The sequence below is a fragment of the Alligator mississippiensis genome, chromosome 2, assembly GCF_030867095.1.
Source record: "Alligator mississippiensis isolate rAllMis1 chromosome 2, rAllMis1, whole genome shotgun sequence".
NCBI lineage: Eukaryota > Metazoa > Chordata > Crocodylia > Alligatoridae > Alligator > Alligator mississippiensis.
Genome location: NC_081825.1, coordinates 241,707,741 through 241,729,528, shown reverse-complemented (window position 1 = coordinate 241,729,528; position 21,788 = coordinate 241,707,741). Strand labels below are relative to the sequence as shown.

General features: G+C 45.2%; 1 protein-coding gene across 1 annotated transcript in view; it reads right to left on the bottom strand.

Annotated features, from left to right (window-relative positions):
* PLCB2 (phospholipase C beta 2) overlaps nucleotides 1-21,788 on the bottom strand; it is a 65,443-nt gene extending 43,655 nt beyond the window's left edge. The window contains exons 1-6 of the mRNA XM_006275560.4: nucleotides 20,877-21,788; nucleotides 16,721-16,798; nucleotides 13,201-13,269; nucleotides 3,749-3,889; nucleotides 3,147-3,226; nucleotides 2,422-2,475 (exon numbers count right to left, since the gene is read on the bottom strand). Coding sequence (XP_006275622.1) covers nucleotides 2,422-2,475; nucleotides 3,147-3,226; nucleotides 3,749-3,889; nucleotides 13,201-13,269; nucleotides 16,721-16,798; nucleotides 20,877-20,960 — 506 coding nt within the window. The 5' untranslated portion in view covers nucleotides 20,961-21,788. The remainder of the gene's footprint in view (nucleotides 1-2,421; nucleotides 2,476-3,146; nucleotides 3,227-3,748; nucleotides 3,890-13,200; nucleotides 13,270-16,720; nucleotides 16,799-20,876) is intronic.

Genomic DNA, 21,788 nt, shown 5'->3' with positions numbered 1-21,788 from the left:
GGCAGAGCAATTTTAAACTTCCTAGTATGGCCCCATAAATGCAATGATTGTGCTGCTGTATTGCTAATATAGAAGAAAATATATATGCAAACAGGAGAATTTAATCCTTCACTTCAGCCCTTCTGCACTGTACCAGTTACACACATTCAAAGGGGTCATAAGGCTTCTCCTAAGAATATCTCCAGCCTGGAAAGTTTTCTATGAGAGGTACAGAATCAGTATCATACACCATTGTCGCAGGGCACCTCGGTGCCCCTGCTTCTAGAGTGGAGAAACTGCCAGGGAGCAAGTGAGCGCGCCCTGGCCTGACATAACGAGCCCAGCTGAGGCTTGCTCAGGTAATGAGCGCAGCTGCGGGTTGCCGGAGCAACCAAGCGGAGCCAGCTGCCTGTAGGGGGCAGGGCCTGGCCCTTATAAAGCTCAGGGCTGAGGCCAGGCTGGCAGTTCTCTGCCAGCAGCCTGGGAGGCAGGAGCTTTGGGAGTGAGGATGTGGAAAGCAGCAGGATGTGCAAGTACAGCTCATGATAGCCCTGAGAGGGTGGGCACTAGAGTTTAGCCATGCGGCTTGTGGTTATGTTACAGCCTAGGGGCTTGTGGTTTTGCTTTGTGTTTGTGTTATTACATCCGGAGGCTTGGGTGAGGCTGTAGGGGTTGGAGGAGGCCTCAACTATAGGGACCCCAGAGAGTGTGGGGTGCCCTAGCGCCAAGAGGGCGCATTATTTGCATAGCGCCAGGGAAGGTGCAGCTCGCACGCCAGTGTGTGAGCAACTGGCGGCGAGGAGCGCGGCCAGTGGGTCGCGGGCGCAACCCGTAGGTTGCGGACGGGGACCGAGACCCCGGATTGCGTGTGGGGAACATAGACCCCGGCCCCAGGAAAGGGGCAATATTATTGAGTAGCCCAGTGTGGGCACGGCGAACCCCAAAGAGGGGGAGCGCCATTGTACGTTATTGAGTAAGCCAGTGTGGGCACGGTGAGCCCCAGAGAGGGGGAGCGCCATACCGAGGAGCCCGAGACGGGCGTAGCAAGCCCGGCCGCAGGCTAGTGCGGTAACACCCCTCAGACTGAGGCAGGGCGCTGTGGTTGTCCCAAGAAGACAGGGAGTAGCAGCGCGGAGAGCCAGGGTCAGAGAAGGTGCCCGTGCGGTTAGCCCATAGGACCCGGGGCCCTCTAGGGAGTCCCTGAGCGGGACCGTACCATCAGGGGAGGCCCAGCAGGAGGCTGGGCACAAGAGAGACAGACCGGACAATGTCCATTACATCTGCGAGGCTTGGGGTGTGGTATCAGGGGAGGTAGGAGCCACGCATAGCCCATAAGGCTGGGGCACTTGGGTAGCGCCATTGTACGGGGAGACCCACGAGGGGTCCAGGAGCTTACGTGCCCGAGGAAACACAAGGCAGCCTCCCTATTACATATTCCATCAAGACATGGAGGGCGAGAATGGAGGGTGCCCTCGGGCTGAAGTAGCGCGGTGAGAGGGCCTCAAGGAGATCACGGCCCTCCGCGAGGACCCCACCGTGACAACCACCTACAGGAAGGCGCATTGCAGACCACCGGGGGAGTCACATTGTTAGCACAAGGTGGAAGAGCTGGAGTAGTGGTGCACCCCGGTACATCTTAGCTGAATCAAAAGTTGAAGGAGGCCTAAAAGAGGAGGTAAGCTAGTCTGGCTCTTAGAAAAGAGGAGTAAAAGATACTCCTCGTGTGTCCTTGCACCAACACTAGTTCTATCACAGGGAAGAAAGCAGCCTTGAGAGTCCATTCCACACACACACACACACACACACACACACACACACACACACACACACACACACACACACACACACACACACAGAGGTTGGTGCAATTCCAGAAGAACGTGGACAAACTCAGTGGAGCCACAATGCTACAAAACTGGGGGAGCCTCCAAAGACTGTGCAAGTTTATAATAGAAGTCAGCAAGAAATGGGCTTGATGTTGCTGCTGTCAGTCAGGCAGAAAGCTGTTATTCATATACAAACCAAAACCTCTTAAACATCTTTTGGGCAAAGCTAAAATGACACTTGGATCTTATCCAGCCTTAGGCTTAGGTTTGCAAAATAATATCCCAATGAGTAAGGTGTCACACAGCCCAGACCACCCCTGGTTTTGTAACAATATCTTTATTCAATGGCATAATCTTAAAGTGGTGTGGGACTTTCTCGTGCTGCAGCAGCAGGAACAGAGAGACATGGGCTACTCCTTGACCCCAGTATCCCATCCCCACCTTGGGAAGCAGCCATGAGTCTGAAGTTTCCATCCCCACCTCTCGGGGTAAGGCCAAAATGTTCAGGTCGAGACTTCTGGGTGCAGCTAGAACATCAAGCAGAGTCTAACCTCACCCACCCACTCTACCTTTGACCCAACCAGGTCTGTGATAAGATGTAAATTCCTGTACTCACTTTCTGACAGGAATTTTCCCTTCTGGATTGAGCTGCATCTTCAGCTTTACCAGTCTATGAAAAAGAGCAGGCAGGTCAAGAATACACTTGTATAATGTTCCCAAGCTATGTGTGTCAGGGCTCAGGGAGGAGAATGTGGTTTGAAAGATTGAGGAAAAACATTTGGGCATTAGTTACCAAGCAATGTCCCAGCAGACTGCAAACTGCAACTTTACCGAACAGGCAGAAGTTGGTGGGAGGGAGAGATAGGGCTCAAGAAGGGAGGAGAAAGCTAGACTGGCAGCACCGTACATGATTGATGCCTGAGAAACACCTCAAATAGGTTACTATCATTAATTATTTCTCTTTAGTGGCCAGTTAAATAATAATATTACTGTCTTGGAAGACAGATGCATCACTCCTCAGGGTTAGAGCTGTGATGCTGATGGGCATCTTACCCATACATTACACTTGGGGATTGCATTGCTTTTCTGTAATGCTGAGCATGTGCTTGGTTGGCTTCCCAAGCACTTGGGTGCTAGTCATCATCACCAGTGATGATCAGTTCACCTGCTGGCATTATAGCTGTTCTTTAGGTACTCAAGTTCAGACAAAGGATTTGTAGCTGAGCTGTAGGAGCAGGTGACTGCCAGGAGTCTGCATGGACATTGCTGCCTGTACAGACAGAAGCAGAAGAAGCAATAGGCTGCAGGTCTGAAAAACAGTATTAATTGGAAGCCACTTACATTTTCTCCAGGAAGGTGTAACGAGAAGCATTGTATGTAAGTGGGTTTCTAACGATGGCCATGATATCCGCAGCCCAGCTCTGGGAACAAACCATAGCAAACGGCTGAAGCAATGAGATGTAAGAAGACTGCAAAAACTAACACCTAGAGCACCTCAGTCTGAATGGGGCCACTTGTCTGCCCTAGCCCAGGTTTTGTCTACAACAAGGAGCACTGCTCACTTGATGGTCTCTAACAACTACCTGGTTAGGGTGGAACTAATTTCACACTCCTGTTTCCTGCCACAGACTTATAATGCAAGTTAGAATTCACTTGCCCATCTCCCTCAGCTCTGTTAATCTATGTTAACTTCAGGGGAGATGAGGATGAAGTAAATCAGCAGATGCACCCTATTTTCTCCATCTGCATTTCTGTTTGCAGGGACTCCAGCTTGGAGCTTGGGGCACTGTATTCCTTTCTCTCACTGAAACCCTACCCTTCTCTCTTGCTGCTAGCGAGCTCTTCAGCTGCACTAACACTTGTCAGCTATACAAACACCACTTTGCCCTGTGCAATGACTCTAGGATGTGCCTGGTGGCCCATTTCCCTCAGCCTAGGGATACCTTGCCAACATTCTCTTTGTAGGAGACAAAGTTATGAAAGGTGAGATCCACCAGGTCAGGGCCGGACACGACAGTCAGAGTCTTGAGCAGGAAGTTGTTGTCTGGGAAATCCAGGTTAAAAACCTCTCGGAGCTTCTGGCTCTGCAAAGGAGAGTACACAGTCATTCCCAAATAGATATGACTTAATGGTAGGTATCAAGCAAACTCCCCCACAAAAAACCTTCTCCCCTAACCAAAATCAGTGAACCTCTTTGGTAGTTGGACAAGGCTTAGCTGGTCTTTGTTATGGTAGGCCCTGCATTTCTTGGGTCAAGCAGGAATATGGAGGGCCAGATGAATTGCTCTAGTAACTTGGGGTTTCACTCAGGCACACACCTGATAATTTTTTTTCTTGCAAGATTTACATCCCAAACTTGAAGACACTGCAGATGTTGTAATAGCCTGGCATGCTGACATACAGTGAGATAGACACCACTAATGCAAGGTTCATCAGCATCATTAGACCGCTCCCCCACATACCTAATAATTGGCCTGAACACCAGATTATTGCTGTGAGCTTCACTCCAAACACCAAATCATCATCTCTCTGCAATGCAATTCATGCTGTGGGTTATGCTCTTTAAAGCTCTACATAGCCTAGGACCTAGTTATCTGAAAGATGGATTCTCCCCACTGTCCCGTACCAGCGGTTGGAATCTCTTCAGTCACATACATTGCCAGTGACTAGTTCCAAAGTTAGTCCTTCCCTTGCCTCTGTAATCTGTTCTATCCCCTCTCCAGAGCTCAAGCCTGCTAAGTGTCAGGCTTCCCTTACTGGTCAAACCAATAGCTAATTACTGGACCATGTTTGTGTGGGAAATATTGATTTTTACAGAATCTCACATAGTTATTTGGCATTACCGTGTAAAGTCTCACAGCTGCGAGGTGCTCAAATGCTGAGGCAAAGGATACCATTCTTAACAAAACAGTAAATTTAAAAGAAAAGGATGAAATTAATGCACTAAAGTCATTATATGAACATAGATCTCCAGCCACAGCTGGACAAAGACTCATCTTGGTTCTCCTGAAGCCACTTAAAAACTAGCACAAATTTCAGAGGGAGTAGAACAGGCCCAAAGAATTCTTGTTGTATCTTGCTAAACAGCTTGTAAAATATCTAATCAGTACCATGAGTATAGTAGGCTATTTTCAGAGGGAATATTTAAGGGGATGGGGGTCTAAGCAATCTGAGTAAAATATCACACCTTATAAGTGGAAGAAGGTGAGTTGTAACATATTGGACTTCTGTAGAGTCACTTATCTCACCTCTGAATTTAATCTATTGGAAAACATATGCAAATATCTGCTTGTACTCTATGGCAATTCAAATCTCTGCTATTACCTGGCAATTCAAATCCCTACTACTGTTTTTTCTGATCCCATTTGTACTTGTAATGCCTTAGTTTCAAAACACTTCAGCATCAGCAGCTCTTAAATGCTTGTATAATGCAAATGTGCACCTATGGCACTATATATTACAGGATGGTTCATTTCACATCTTTTCAATTGTGTTTTTATGGATTTCAAGACTATTCAAAATTTAAATGAGTCTGTAATAAACAGGCATCTTTAGGAAAGATACACAAGCTAGACTTCACCCTAGGACCATGTAAACAACATCTGCTTCTTTTAAGAGGAAAGCAGCTCCTCTCATGGGGGAATTCCAAAAATCAGAACACCGTAAGTGCCTTTAAATGAGGGGAGAGTTAAGACTATGCAACATAGTTGGAAAAGTCACTCAGAGAGCTCATTTGTTTTATGAGAGAGGATGAATCTATAATATAGTACAGTAATTTTGTTTTGTCCTCTGTTTTTTTTTTTTAAAGAGGTGTATAGTACATGCCTACACACATACACCCATCCAACCACATACACCCATTTTCTTTTTCACCACTGCATACACAGATCGGTCTCAATGGGATCAGTACACCTCTTTGATCTTCATCACAAGGAGCAATAATATGGGATTTTATATTAGGACTTTAATGCATCCCACAGACCTGATGATGATTGTCCACATTCTTTAACTCCAACACAGTAAATCATGAAGCCAAAACAATAGAGAAATTGCAGTTGAACACATTTCCTGTATTTGTTACACATTGTCCCCTCCTCCCCTTCCTCCCCTGTAATTTTGTGTTGCTTATCACTCGTGTAGGCTTTCTGTGGTTCACAGCAGTCTTGGCAAACTGAATGCTTTGTCACACAGAGCTGCTACCTTCATGCATCTGCTCTGCTACGCAAAATCACCACATGGAGCATTTTCAATGTCTTGATATTATGTCACCCTGGTGGAGTAGGGGCTGGGGTCAGGGAATGACTCTGGCGCATGTGGGCAGACCCATCCTCCCCAAGACCTGTCATTGATGCAGCACAGACATACCCTCAGTTTCTCATCTGTTTAGCAGGGATTATATACCTCTGAGGCATTTTATGAAGCTAAATCAATTGGCACTGGTGAGGCACTCTAATCTAATGATGATGGAGGCCCTAGGGTACCTAATGAAAGGTACTGAGAGCTCAGACCACGCTCTCTAATCATATTGCGATAAAACTTGAGCATATCATGGTGCAGTTTCACACCACAATGAGATTGTCATATTGCAACTGCAATGTAAAAATAGGGGCTGCCCCATATAAAGAAGGATAGCACAGGACAGGACAGCCTACAATTGAAACCCCACAGCAAATGGAACAGTAGAAACAGACTTTACAGTTGCCCTTCAAAAAGCAACCACCACAGTGATTCATCTACAAACTCTGCTCTCCCTTATTTTCCTATTCACTTGATTTCCCTAATACCTTCACCTGTACAACCCAGATTCAGAAGCCAGGTAAGCAAATTCTCCAATGCAAATATGAGCAAAAACCCAAACCAAACCAAACCAAAGCAGAAAACAGTGCCTAGTGCAAAAGGCAGTGAGAAGAGCCTTTCTTCACATAAAACAGCAGGAAAAAAATGGCAACCAAAGATATGCCTGCACTCACAATATAGTACCAAGCAGAGGTGTATGAACAACCTTCTCACTCCAACTGATCCTCAGTTTTTTATAATGATACTCCATGCTGTCTATGCCATGGTATTTATGCAGAGCAGTCACAGGGTACTAGCTTCATAACATAACAGAGGAATCTGTGCTGAACATGTCCGAAGAAAAGTCAAGCCCAGGAGCAGATATAAAACTCATGCTCATGATGTTAATGCCTTAATAGTACGTAATGAGGCTTATTGTTGGGTTTTCCCTAATTCTTGATATGGTGAAAGCTGTCCTAATGCCAAATGTACTCAGGGCTTGTAGCTCAAAATCCTCACAACACTTTACAGCTCTGAGAGCATAGGCAGCTGCCAGACAGCTGAGGGAAGTGGTCCTTCTAGCAGTACGGGAGCTGGAGTGGGACACGCATCAAGGTTCACAAGAAAACCCTGCCATGTCTCTAGAATCTGCCATAAGTAGGGTTCATGGATTAGAACCAAGGATTCTGGCACTACCACCATTAGTAGCTTCTTCTGCCATTTCAGGCTAAAATTCAGAATCATAGGAGTGGGGGACATACAACAACCATAACCCAAAGCAACAAAAATCAACCTCCATTGAACAGTGCTGCTTATTTTCCCTTTGCCTTTGAAAATGAGTCTATGGATTATGGACACAAGCTTGCATCTCTTGCATTCACAGGAGTGTGTGCCTGCATAGTCTTCAGTCATAAGTCACCCCTTTTGGGCCTACAGCTCATGGACTGTTCAAGTCCTGTCCAATCTAAAGACTGCGTTTGTACCCGTTGCTGAAAATACTCAGTGGCCATGTCTACATGAGACGTTGACTGCACAGTCATTACTGCACAGTCATTTCGTACTGGAGTCATTGCACAGTAGTGTTGTCAAACAGGTTTTGGGTGAGGCTGACTGCACAGTAGCTTGTTACTACTGCAAAGTCGCATTGCATCATGCTTCCTGCCACATGATGCGACTGTACAGTAGTAATGAGCTACTGCGCAGCAGTGTCTTATGTAGATGTATGAGCTATTCCACAGCTCAAGTTGTTGCTTTCCATCTGAGATGTTAAGCCCAAATCTGTTTTACCTCCATAAGAAGGTGGTACTGGGTTTACAGTCACTGCTTTGCCACCTTCTAATCCAATGCATAGAAAGAACTCTTTATAGCACTTTGAGATATCCCGTGGACAATATGAAACACTCTCTAATGCTAGTGAATCCCAACCTTTATTGGTTCATGTACACAGCACTGTTCACCTTGTGAACAATGGATGTCTGAAATACCACATGTGAATGTCTGCTTTATGCAAGTATATTTCAGGCCTTTATAGTTTAACTATTAACCATGTCAAGTATTTCTGGATTGTATTAAAATAAATGCCTATGGAAGCCAAAAATGTTTGATTATAAGGAGGAGTAACCAGAAAAGAAGAATTCTGTTTCATGAAAAATGTTAATGGTTCAAGATTTATTTGGAAGCAGAATGATGCCGTGATTATTCAAAATGTTGGCATATAAATGAGAGAGAAAGAGACAAAAAGTCAATAGTCCGGGGGTACAGGCACCACAATAAGATTATGCCAGGTGACTTGGCTGTGAGAAACAGATATTTGAGTCTTTGTTCTGGCAGAGTGCTTCATCTACTAGACTACTGGCTCTGCTGGGACCTGTCTCTATCCATGTGATCAGAAATCCCATTCTGGATTTGGGAAGCAAGTTTCATCAAAACAGGTGCTAGGCCATGACAAGTTTTTGTTTCAATGAAAACAATTATTTTCAAATTAAAAACCTTTCACAGGAAGTTCCCAACCAGCATTAATTATAACATCTGTCAGACAGTGCATCAAAAAGAAACAAAGTGAAACAGCCACTACTGTTATTTATGTTTTTCATGTTACTCAAATTAAAACAAATGGCTTACAAATAACTTCTTAAAATGCTCTGGCATGCTGTTGAACTGTACTCAGTGACATTTTATCTTGTTTAATTTGCATTCAAAGTTGCTGCTTATTCTTGTCCGAATTTGTGTTGAACCTGAGCCAAAGTTCACCCCACCTGTCTTTGCATATAGTGTAAATCAAGGAAAATACAAAATATCAGGAGTAGTCCTCAGAGGAAACAAGATATTGCCATTAATAGGGAGAAGATGCATTGGATGCGGGGGATGGGGGGGTGTTTTCAGATGTATGCATTCAAAACTGCAAGTGGGAGCCCTGGGTGTTGCATATATGCCCTAACGTGAATTGACACTGAAGCAATGTGATGTAGAGGTGGGGGACAAGGATGTTGAAGGGGCTTGGCTGAATGGGCAGGGCCTTCCCTGGGCATTAGGCAACTTCAGCTTCTGAAGGCCTCTTGGGAAGGAAGGATTGTCCAGGAGGTCAGAACCTGGGAGACTTGGGTTCCCTGCCCTTTCTTGCCCTTGACATCCTGTATAACCTTGAGCAAGTCACTTTGCTTCCCTCTGTGGGGCCCATGAAGAATGTGTGCTTGTCATGGGCTCCACCTGATAATGTATAATCTACAACCCCTCTAATGCTGTTAACATCAAAGTTCCCTAGGTAGGAGGGACAGAGAATGACCAAGGAGCTATCTTGTTGCTTGGCTTCCCCTCCAAATCATGCCCCATATATGTTTTAAATGCTGGGCAAATGGCAATGAGCCCATAACTGCTCCCCACATTAGGAGAAAACTCAAACTGCAGCCAGCTGATTTTAGAGGAGCCACATGATTCTCCCTAGTCTTGTACCCAGGCTTTTATCCAATGGCCCTGATGGGATACTCCCTTTCCTGACCCCCTAAAGAGGCAGGAAGACTTTCCTATGGACTCCTGCCTCCCAGGCTCTGCAGGGTCTGGAGTACATGCGGAAGGAGAGCTTGCTCTGTCACAGCTTCCTGTGCAGGGGCCCTTTGTGGTATACTTTTACCATATGCAGAGAAGTTAAAAGCAAAAATATGAAAGTTCCTTCTTTGAGGCAGCTGCAAAACAGAATTTGATTTTCTTAGTGTGTAGAACAAGAACTCCCAACACTTGCAACCTAAAACCTTCTCACAGAGAAACCTTTTAACCCTCTTTGCTGCAAGGGCTTTGAATCCTAGCTGAAACTAAAAAGGAGGACTTGATGATCACATGCTACTATGCAGCCCTGTGACCTGAAGCAGAAGGTGCATTTCAAAGCCACAGCACTGTTTTCCATAATACATCACACTGCTCCCCGTAAGCTTCTTAAAAACAATATCCATGCAAAAGCTAAATCACAGTTTTACCTTATGGGAAATCAGTGAATTTGCTATGCTCAGTAATGTTCCTCAGGGAGAGGAACTGAAACAAGACAACACTTATCCTGCTAGGATCATGCCTTGCACAGAAATGTTCTCTTCTCTTCTATCCTCAGTTATTTTCTGGGGTCATCTCCCTTCTCTGGCCAAAGAAAACCAAAACATTTTTATTAAATGCCAGGAGCCCCATCTTGTAACTGTAACTACATCTCTCCATTATCTCCCCCTTTCACCCCTACTACATATATCACAGTTCCCAATATCTACTTCTGTTTCCCAGTTTATCCCCCTCCATGCAGCAATATACCAGCAATATCTACCTTATGTAGGAAACCCTGCAGAGTATGTACTATATATTTTTCACTGTAACATGGCAGAGGCAGACCTGGGGCTGATTAATACTGACAGATTTGGGGTGAACATTCCGTAACAGTTTAACATGGCCAGAAATGATTGAAACTTTGAGATATTCTGTAATACTTAATAGCTGTTAGGCCATATTCAATCTGGTAAACTAAGCTAAGGCAGATTTAAGTCAGAAAAAGTGATCATGACTATCCCAACTCCAGTGGCCACAAGACTCATTATGTTTCTTAACTGGCTCATTGCTCACATTCAGGAATGCAACAACCTTAAGCACCTAAAATAAGGCTTCCTCACATACCCAGAAGTACCTGCTCTGAGTAGCTGGATTCCTAGCTCCCACCTCAGCTCCATTATAGAGCAGACACAAGGCAGATCAGTGCCTAATCTTCACTTAAATGCTCAGAGGAGCCAAAGCTGGTAGACATTTTCAAAGCACATTTCATATACACCAACACTGTGTTCAGTACAAGGTCATAACAGTCAGGTACTTGGAAAGGAAAAAAAGGAAACGGGGGAAAAAAAACAACATTCAAAAGATGAAGTCTTGGAAGTGGCAATGTAACAACTTAGGGCTAAAGTGTTTCCCCATGAAACAGGAAACCTGGGCTCTAGGCCCTCCTCAGCTTGAGAGGGCTCCAGCCCAAGTCTCTCACTTTTCAGAAAACTGCTCTATCTAGCAAGGTATGGAGTGGGCTGGGCTGGGGTGCTCAATATGCCTTCCTATAGAAGCTGGACAACTGGGCTGAATGATTGCTTGGGCCAGAAGGAGAAGGAGCCCGACTAGTTTTTAGGGCACTCGGCCTAAATGAAGATCTGGGATCCATGCTCTCCTTCTGGGACTGTTTATTACACCAGAGAGTGAATGGATTAGGGAACAACAAATAAAAATACAGCAGGATTCTCATCCTATCCCCTGCCACATTGGAGTGCTCTAACCTGACAGATACGGTGAACTGGTGGGCACCACCAACAGCTCTTTCTTCTCCGTTGGACGTGTACCCTTAAAAGACAACCTGTGGCTTTGGATCCTGAACGCATGCAGGCACCTAGTGTGCAATGCTGAGTTAAGCAAGTAAGTTCCAGGGGCAGGCAGGAGTCCAGACACACTCCTACATTGGCATTTCCCACTGATCATCCCTAGGCAACTCCCCAGTCTGTGTCCAAGCTCTTTGAATCATTTTTACCAGAAGCCCAGCTTTTTCCGTTGGCTGCACAGAAATGGAATCCAGGCATCTCATTGTTTCTTTGAATCACCCGTCTAGAGCCAGGTGCCTAATCTTTAAGCAATCTGGAGCCTATGGGTTCAATCCAGACATTACTCTTTGCCATCACTTTTAATGAGTGGTATCCTTTCTGCATCTACAAAACGCCTCAATCAAAAACCTGGATATGAAAAAGCATATTTATATTTGTTAATGTAAAGCCATATTGTGGCATTGTCCTCTGAATTTCTCTCGGCTATTAGCATGTTATCAGTATGGACAACACTGTGCACTCCTGCAGTACATCACTGGTAATCCTTTGAAACACAGCTTTAAGGTAGTCTTCCATACCTAGACAGCACCCTATTATGAAATCGTTTTTGACGGTCTTCAACACCGGACTTCCAGCACTCAATGGCATGATTATTTGGAGAACTCCATTTCCCCCTACCCCTTTTTCAAATGAAAATCCTAAACCACAAGATGTATCCATTTGCAGCCATTGGTTGTAGGGATGCTTAAACCAGCATAACATTTTTGTACAGTGGGGAAAGCAGCGTAGCAGGTGGGAGATAAAGGAAAGGGAGGGGAGGGGACAGAAGGGGGGACTCTCTTCTGCTCTGGGTATTTTTTTTTTAAGTTCCCAGAGATTCTAGCAGCACGGTCCAGTCTGAAAGGGTGATGCAGCTGTGCCACAGTACCCGCTTTGGATCAGCCCCTGCATGTAGTCATTTTATCTTTGATCTCTTGTGTTTCTTTTCACATTCCATCCTCATTTCTACCTTTCTGTTTCTGCCATGGAAGGGGAAGTTGAAAACAAAAACACTAATACTATTTCTGATAAACAGCTGCAGAACAGTAGTCAGCTTCTCAGAATGCAGAACAGTAACTCCCAATACTCAAAAAAAAAAAAAAAAGTGAATTGACTGAGACACCACTTAAACCCTTTTGCTTCAGGAAGCTTAAATCACAACTGAGACAAGAGCCTAAGCACAAATGTCCTTAAAATAACTCACCCTGCAAACAGAAAAATGGAAAATCTCTTAAAGGTGAAGCATCTGTATAGCCCAGGGCTCCCAGTGACTGCAGGTTTTGCAGCCAGTTTGAGCCACCCTTTTATGCATTTGTCATATAAGAGAAGCTCTAGCAGTGGGATATGGACCACTGTAATTTGCCTCAGTAGTTCAGGCAGTGCAGCTGGGCACAAGCAGAAAGCTAGGCCTAATAGAAAGCCAGGCAGCTGTGTGCCAGCAGAATGCACACTGCTTGCTGAGCAGCCACCTCATACCACACACTGCTAAATAAAACTACTATGGTTGTCTGGTCAAGCAGTGTCATTTGCAGCCAAGGAAGTAATTTTTGCTTCTTGGGCATCTTCCTGCCTGCTACAGGGCATGTGACAATGACTGTTTGTTTGAAAAGGACAGGCTTGTTTTCTGTTAGAGGCTTTTGTCATACCACTTTCCATATACACTCATTCACATCACAGCTTGGAAACTCCTGTTCCCCACAAACACTAGCCTGTGCTCTGCTCAGGGCTTGGCCTATGACAGAAAGGAGCCATAGACTCACCTTGGGGATCTTGGCAAATTTCCCTATTCGGGTGTCTCGGATGCTGGTTATATCCAGAATTTCCATGTCCTGCAAAAGAAAAACACCAAGGAGGATGATGGCACTGGGAGGAAAAAGTAGAGCAAGTGGGAAGAGAGGGTCTCAAGGGTTCTCTGGCAGGCCTTAGCTGCAGCCCTGTCCTGGAAGCAGTGAGGAACTGAACCTCCCCACTGGGAGCACCAGCAGTGGCAGAGCTCTTTATGCAGTGGCAACACTGTAGAAGGTGGATGGCTCTGCTGGCCAGCACAGATGTGGTACTGGTCTGTGGCTCGACCTGTTAGCTTTTGGGGGTGATGGGGCAAAGTATAAGACTACATTGGAGGGCCTGGCAGGCTACCCTGTCCAGGGACCATAGCTCACAAAGGCTGCAGTTGTCCCCAGTCTCCTGCACTGTGAGAGATGAGAGCACCTTACACAATTGTTTAAGGGAAGGCCACAAACTTGCCCTAAAGGTAGGATGGAAGGGCAGAGACTGAGTTGGTTGGAATGCTGTTCAGTAAAATGCCATTATCCAGACACAGTGAATCAGCACAAAGTCCTGGAAACATATAGTAGGATGTGTAAGGCACAGCAGGCATCCAGGAAGAAAAGCACAGTGCTCTGTTAACGGAGTAAGCTTTCAGCTCAGTCAGAACCTGCTCAGATTTGTGGAAACATCTAGCTCACACTGGGCACACTCAAAAGTTCAATACACTGATTAGCATAACCCATCCCACATTAACATTGCATTGTCTCACTTGCACAGCCCTGAGCTGATGGTTTGTCAGTGCCAGACACTGGTTGCTGGACTTGGAATTTACATTATTGTTTTTGAGGGGGTGGTGAGTGGGTTGTGTATGCAGGGTAACTGGGTCAACCACCAAGAAAGCAACACATGCCTATCCTTATTGGTTGCCTATTCCCAATGTCTTGAACCTGCGTCTTGCCCATCAGTGAGTAATGTCCCCATCAATGCCATTCTGTCAGTCACCAAGGTCTCCCATACGTGCCCATCTCCAGCTGTATTAGCTCACCAGTTTGCCCTGTCATACAGCTCATAACATGGCCCATATCACCCCACACATTGCCATCAGTCAGCTAACCAGCTACCTCTAGCAGCCCTGTTAGCTTGCCCAGAAGCCTTGTGAGCCCTTACTCTGCCTGCAGATGCTCTCCTGCAGTAAGAGAAGTGCCAATCAGATACTTTCCCTGGGATGTAAAGCAGGCAGCTGCTCCACGCTGCTACCAGATTTGTTTAGTTTATTCTAGATGCTAATCCAGTCTTGCTACATTTCATAGTAAAATTAGTCACCTGACTAGTGTCTTACTTCTTACCAGCAAGTCAAGCTCCTGTTGTTTTCTCTGGGAGTATTTTGATAACACCAATAAGGTGCTCACAAAAACCTGGAAACCATACATCTCCCATTTTTGGGAGGTTCACACAGCCTGTCAGTCAGGTTTACAAAAGTGGTGTAAAGCACTCCAGAGCTACCCCTCTGCCCTCCCAGCTTGCTGCTGCAGCAGGACAGGAAGGAGTACACATCAACAGGAAGGAGTACACATCCTGGAGTACTTCCTTACAGCTCTGTTTCTAAGACTGGGCTAAGGGCATGCCGGATATTTCAAAATGAGATGCCCAGTGGAAAAGAGCACATGTGCAATAGAGGTACACGATAGGCATGAGTTGCTACTGCTGCTCTTGACTCCATGCCTCACATTGCTGCAATTCAAGAGGTGCTGCTGCAAGGAAGCTCACTGTCATAGCTGGCAAGCCCTATAAAATAATTCATTGTTACAGAGATGGTACTAATGGTCCCCCAGGAGTCCCTGACGGTACCACTCTGTAGCATTACTGTTCAGTCTCTTTATCTGTCTTGCCTTCTCATTATGTAGGTCAGAAGGAGGAAGTGCAGCTGAGCCACAGCTCTGGAAAGCAGAAGTAAGCAAGTGGAGCCTTCCACTTCCAGACTGCCAGCCTCCCTTTGTTCCAGCCCAGTTCTGAGGAAATAATTCACCCTTCTGACCTAGTATGCCCCATCATTCCTTCCTCCTTGCTTTGCCTCTCACTCTCTGTTGTAGACCATCATAGGCCTTAAGCTGTTTTAATGATAGTTCAGTACAGAGTTACCTGTATCCACTTAAACTATAGTTCAGCTAAAAGGAGAAAGGGCAAAGGATATGCTCAGGTGAGAGAAAGCTGCAAGGTGTTGAACCATTTTAGGAAGCTTGAGTAAAATGGAGGGAATGAAAACTAGGAGATTACAAGGTCACCTTGAGTACACTTAGTGGTCTGATGATAGACAAGGCTAATTTTAGATAAGATAATGCTTATAGAGAGAATAAGAATAGGAATATGGATATTAATGAGTAGCGCCTATTAGGAATGCCCAACTGTATATTTATCGTTAATAATTTATCTTGTAAAATTATTTAGTAAGGTTTGTTTTACATTTTAGCCAAGCCGCAGAGTATTAATACTGGGTCCACTTTGGTGTTTTTCCTTTTCATTCTTGAACTATGGTTCTTGCTGAACTGCCCGCTTGCAAGTGTACCTGGTTAGTACTGTTTAGAGACTTAGTTTTAAAACCTAGGTAAGAAGGTCCTTTCCCTAAAAGGACAGCTACCTGTTAGAGGCTTTTTAAGACTTTAGGACTTAAAAATGTTAAGATTAATTTGTTTTCAAATGCCAATAAGATTGTTATGCCTTGAGATAAACGTGTTTTTAAAATTTTAATCATGTGCTTGATATGCCTTATCTGTACCTTTTGGTCATCTATATCTTTTCTACCTTTTGTTATTGAATTTCCTATGAAACATTTAGATATTCTTATGTTGCGAGTCTTTAATTTGGTGGGATTGGCACTTTGACCCTTTCTTGGTTCTCAGAACCCAGATGAGGGTCAAGAGTGTGCACCTGCTTAGCTTTAGAGAATCCAACTTATCTCTCACTTTAACATCTTCTGTCTACCACCTTTGTCCCTCTTCAGTTTGTTTAATGCAAGATCAGGTCTAAAAAGAACAAGCATAGGACTTCGTTACAGAAGAGTCCAGAGCTGCCTGAGGTGCATTATGGGTGTACCTGTGTACTGGCAGCTAGACTGTTCTCAATTCTGCCATTTTCTCACTTAGAACCATTTATTCAGCCTATCTGGTAAAAAGGTATATTAATTTTCACTTGCCTTTGTAGACCTGCTTTGAGATGCATGGATATTGCAAGCTATGTAGATTCAAAATATCAGTGTGATAGACAGAAAAGATACTATTCGCTCACCTGCCTTGTCTATGGCTCAACTTGCTCTTTCCTGAAGCTGCCCATGGATCGTCTGATAAGTAAATGGCAATAGCTGAGATTATTTCTATGATGTTTCTTTCTACTATGGGATATCTACAGTGGAAAGCTGTCTTGGGTTATTTCTCAACCTCTTTGCTCTGAGCATTATTTTTTTTTAAACAAGCTCCACTTGAACATTCAGTGACTAGTCTGTGAAATCTTAGCACTTACCATGCTCTGATAGGTCCAGTATAAGTAAAAACCCTTTGGGTCCACCCGGAGAATCACAGGAGAAGCACTTGTAGTTTCCTGGCAAAACCAGGAGAAAGAAAGTTAGGTTTCCATGACTCAGAGAACACATCATGGGATGTAGGGCTCCCCATTCAAATGCCACCCAGGCCTAGTGAATCATTTCCTGGCTATTCTGTGGTCTGTGTAAATCAGATGGATGATTCAATTCATCTCCAGTGGGTCAGAGTCAGGGACTGTGAAGGCCAATCTGTACAGATTTGTTCAGTGTGGGGAGGAAGAGTCCCTCAAGATCAAAGCTGATGCACGTTGGCAGGGCTGTGAAAGAAGTATGGGTTGCCACTATGACCTGTATCACTTTTAAGGCACTTAAATCCCCAGGTCTGGCATCTTGCATGGGGACTAAACACTGTGGATCCTGACAGATGTGGAACACTGCCCCCCCCCACCACGCCAAATCCCACTCTACCGAAAGCAGCAGCGCATTACAAACCCTGCAGAGCTGGGTCAATGTATAGATTGGGCACTTTAGCAGGCCTCTTTGGCACTTTTAGCTAAAGCTGATTCAATCGGCTATTAAATAAAAGTGCCAGGAAAGCCCTACTAATGTGCCCAATCTTTACAGATGCTGGGGAAGTCAGGTGCAACTAATGAATTGCCTCTTCTGGGCATGCGCTGGGCTCGGCATGGAGTGCGCTGATTTTAAAATATAGTGCCGGGTTTTTTTTCCCCTCACATCTGCAAGCAGCTACAAGAACAATCTGTCTGCTAGGCTCTTTCACACTTCATTCCCTTCTCCTTTCACTGCCTGCTACCTCTCCTATTCTGCATTAGGGAGAAAGCTCATGCAGACACATATGCACTCCTATTCAGCACCCATAGCTTCCAGTTTGTTCCCTTAAGTCACTGCTGCAGGCTGGAAGAGTAGCTGTGGCACTGAAATACAAATGAGGATGCCACTGACCATGTTCCTAGTACTGTACCATGCCTGGCAGCAGGACCCCTAAGCATGCTGCATTGCTCTTCACAGGTTGTCTGCATGGAATTTGGGGTGGGCTAATTAGAAGTGCCGAATAAAAGGTCAATGAGTGCAGCTACACTGCTTCTTCTTCAGAAGGCAAGCATGTATGAGAGTGTTATGGCTGAGCATGGCAAACTTCCCACAGAGATGTGGCCCAGTCCTCCCTTCTTCTCCCACAAAACAGCCTTTTAAAATCGTGTGGGGACTTTTTGTCCACCCCCTTCTTGTCCAGAAGAAGTCATGCTAGTTACAGCTGTGTTTGCTCAGTTTAGCTCAGGGCACGACCGTTGTGGAGATCCTGAAAATTACAGACAGTACTGCAAGCTCTTGTTGGGTATTGACACAAATCATACTTATCCCTGTGTCTCCTGCCCTCTGACTACTGCCTCAAAGGAAGAAAAAACCTGACTGTTCTCCAGGTTGGTCTGTGACACCTTAGCAGGCAGACGGTAAATTCCAGAGACAAGGATTCTCCATTCAAACCCCCTGATGCTCTTGGCCTGCAGTTGAATCCTGTGAGCAGTCAGAGCTGTGAAAAATCACTGCTGTGAAGTGGCCCAACAGGAAAACTGGACATAGCATAGCCAGGCCATTTGGAGTTTTTTAGATGAAAAACAGCACCTCCACTTTCACTCAGAAGGCAACTGGGAGCCAAAGTAGAACACAGACATGTCTGTATGACACGCCTAGGATTATATTTGCCTGCCCTCCTTCCAAGGTGGGCAATCATATTCTGTGGTAGCTGTGGCTTTGAAGTGGTCTCTAAGATAGATGCAATAGCTAGGTATTATCAAGATTACAGTAGTGCCCATGCTCCCTAATCTGGACTGCAGTCCTCCTGAGCTGGACACTGTACAAACCACAGAATAAAGCCAGTGCCTGCACCACAGAGACTGCAGTCTAATTCAACAAAGCACATTAAAATAATTCATCCTAGAAAACGAAAAGGTAAGGTCTCCACTGGAAGAAAAGTTGCACTTGTTGTGTCAGCTGAACATACTAAAAGGCCACTGAGGGTCACTGCGGTTAGCTCAGAAGACTAAAAAGAATATCCACCTTGATGAAGGGAGTAGGCATTTTTCATATACATGTAATTATGTTTTCCTGTGTCTAGCCTGGACTGAGTTCAAAAGGCTTTCTTTAGCACTCTGTGCAGCCCACTATTGAGAAAGCAGGGACCACAAAATCCAGCTGAAATGAGTGATTGGCTGAAGGTTTTGGATCTGCCTGGAACAAGGTAGCTGGGTCTTAAGTTCAGTGCCAACAATGAGAAGGACATGAAAAAACAAGCATTACTAGCCCATTGGCAATGCTTCAGCCCAAGCTGTCTAGGCATTTACTTTTGCAGCTTTCCACACCCCTGGGACAGGAAAGAATGATGAGATGGACCAATGCAAATGGAATATCCCAGCCCCAGAGAGGTGATCTTTCCCTGAAGGACCAGGCTGTTGACTTTCTAGGGACTGAAGACAGTATTTTCAGAAGTTGTCTCTGATTTAAGAGTTCAGTTTTGGGGGGTTCCACTTGAGACACCTTTAATTGTGGAGACACTAAGCACTCAGCAACTCCAAGAGAAGTACTTAAAAATCAGGTCTGAGTTCTTAAGATGGGCACCCGAAAACCAAGGGACAGACAAATCAGTTTAGCTAACAGAACTCTAAGAAACAAAAAATTCCTGTTTGTGCTGCTCAAGGAAACCACAAGAAAACTGGGCCAGCAGCAAACCTGTTGAAGACGGTACGTTCCACTGAACCCTGGCATCATTCTCTTTCAGACTCTATAGTGAATTGCTCAGCACCATTTGTTTTCCTCCAAGTGCTACATTACCTACTTGCCCAACTGCTGCTAGGTTGTCATTGCAAGTCATTGATTTATTGCATGTTATCAGCCATCACCTCCATCTCTTACTGCTTCCGCTAGCTTGTGTCCATTGTTTCCACCCCAGTTCTACATCCACTTTAATAGCTCACCATTACCTTCTACACTGAAATGTTTTAAATGAGCCTCTTTTTCAGTACTGTGTAAAATCCTTTTTTGTGGAGCCAGCCAATTACCATATACCCATAGCATGCCCCTGTTCTACTGGCAGTCTACTTCAAATGATGAGTAAATCTTTGAGGCACAGAGGTCTAGTCCTAAAAGAGGCAGTTTCCCTGTGCCCCTACCTGTGGCAATACTGGCAGCAGCCACTTTTTGCCTTCCTGGCAGATAGTGATAATTGACTGCTAGATTCAGAGGAGCACTTCCTCCTCCCTTCCAGCTCCAGGATTTCTGCTCCCTGTTATGATGGGTACTCAGTGGAGAACTCAGACAGAAAGACCCTGTGGTCGGTTGGATAAGCCAGCAGCTTCTGACCCATCTGAGGTTGGACCCTACATCTTGTGTGGATTGTGAGGCTCATGGGCTAACCCCATCACTCTGGTTGTGAACAGGGCCAGAAGGGAAAAGAGCATCATCTGCCAGACTTGTTAACTGCCTTTAGCAATGGGACTAGAAGGGGAAGAGACTCAAGGCTAATTTTCCCTCCTACAATGTTGAAGGGCCTTTCTGCTTGAGCTCCTGAGAACTCTATTCTGGCTAATCCTGCTGATGGCCTCTCAGTGCAGTGTCTTCTCACCACAGGGAGTTGTACAGCACCAAGCACTTGCTTCCTTTGTCTCAAGAACAAGCAGCATAGCTGCAGTGATAGCCCTTCTTTACCAAGACTAATCCATGAGAATCTGATCAGACTAACAGAGAAGTTCCTCAGAAGCCAAGACACAGCTTGAGGGTCAGGGTATGTTACCCACTACCTCCACAGTGAAGTCATACACACGAAGATGTCCACCTCACCTATATCAATATACATGTAGCCATCTACCTTTCCTTCTCCCATACCCCTTTCCCTTCTTTGCATCATCTGCAGCACCAAGAAACTCACACTGTCACTTGCCCACGCACACAGCACATACATGCACACTCACATGGTCCTCTCTTACATGTACACATCAGCATCACTCCACATACATATGGGCATGTATCTGGGCTTCCAGACTTCTGGAAAGTACAGGAAAAACTTGATGCTCTTTTATATACACAGAACATGCAGAGAAGCCCATTGGTAGCCCAGGTACTCACATCGTCCCACTTGATGAAGCGCTCGCCCTTGCAGAGATACTCCTTCACCTCGGGGGGCTTCAGGATGGGTGTAAGCATCGACATTCTTCCCCAAGCCTGACCCTCAGATAGCAGGAGGGATGACAGCAATGAGGTTCCTCTTTCTTGGCCCTTTCTCTTCTTCTGCCTCTTACATGGTGCTTTCTGTTGCAGCTAGTGTCGGCATCAGGAAGCAAACAACCTCTTATATCCCAGCAAAAAACTTAGGGATAGCTCAGCCAGGCAAGAGAGTCACTACAAATCTGCATTGCAAATCAGTATGTCTCCAAACAAGCAGGTGGATCCCAGCAGACGAACAAGAAGATGAAGCTTTTTTTGGAAGAGGAAAGTCTACCTGAGATGCGAACACTTGCACTCCAGAAGAGACGTGCTCCTTAGTACTCTGCGCTACTGAAATTCAGCTCTAAACAGATACTTCCGGAGTAGGACTTCCTTAAAATTCTCCCTTTGACAAAAGCAGGCTCTGCCAACCAACCAATTGTTAAACTATTTTATCAGAGCCCCACACCAAGACACCAGCAATCTCACCACATGTGCAGTCAGCCCCAAACACATTCTGGACCACCTACCCAGGGCAAAGGACTCATATGTACCACAGTTTATATTTTACTTACATGGGCTTCAGGATTGTACAATCTTCAACAGACTTATTTTCACAATGACATCTACCAGGTAGAGAAATATTATTTCTGTTGTACCAACAGGGTACTTGAGGCACAGGGTAGTTGAAATGACTGGACCAAGATCACATATTTAATATGTGGCTGAGCTAGGAATTGAACCCAGGTCACAGACCCATGAAGCTCCTTGTCTTCTAGCTTGCCTTTCCTAGTTCAGGTCATTTCCCTTTTAAGCAAGGGGAAACTCCAAGAG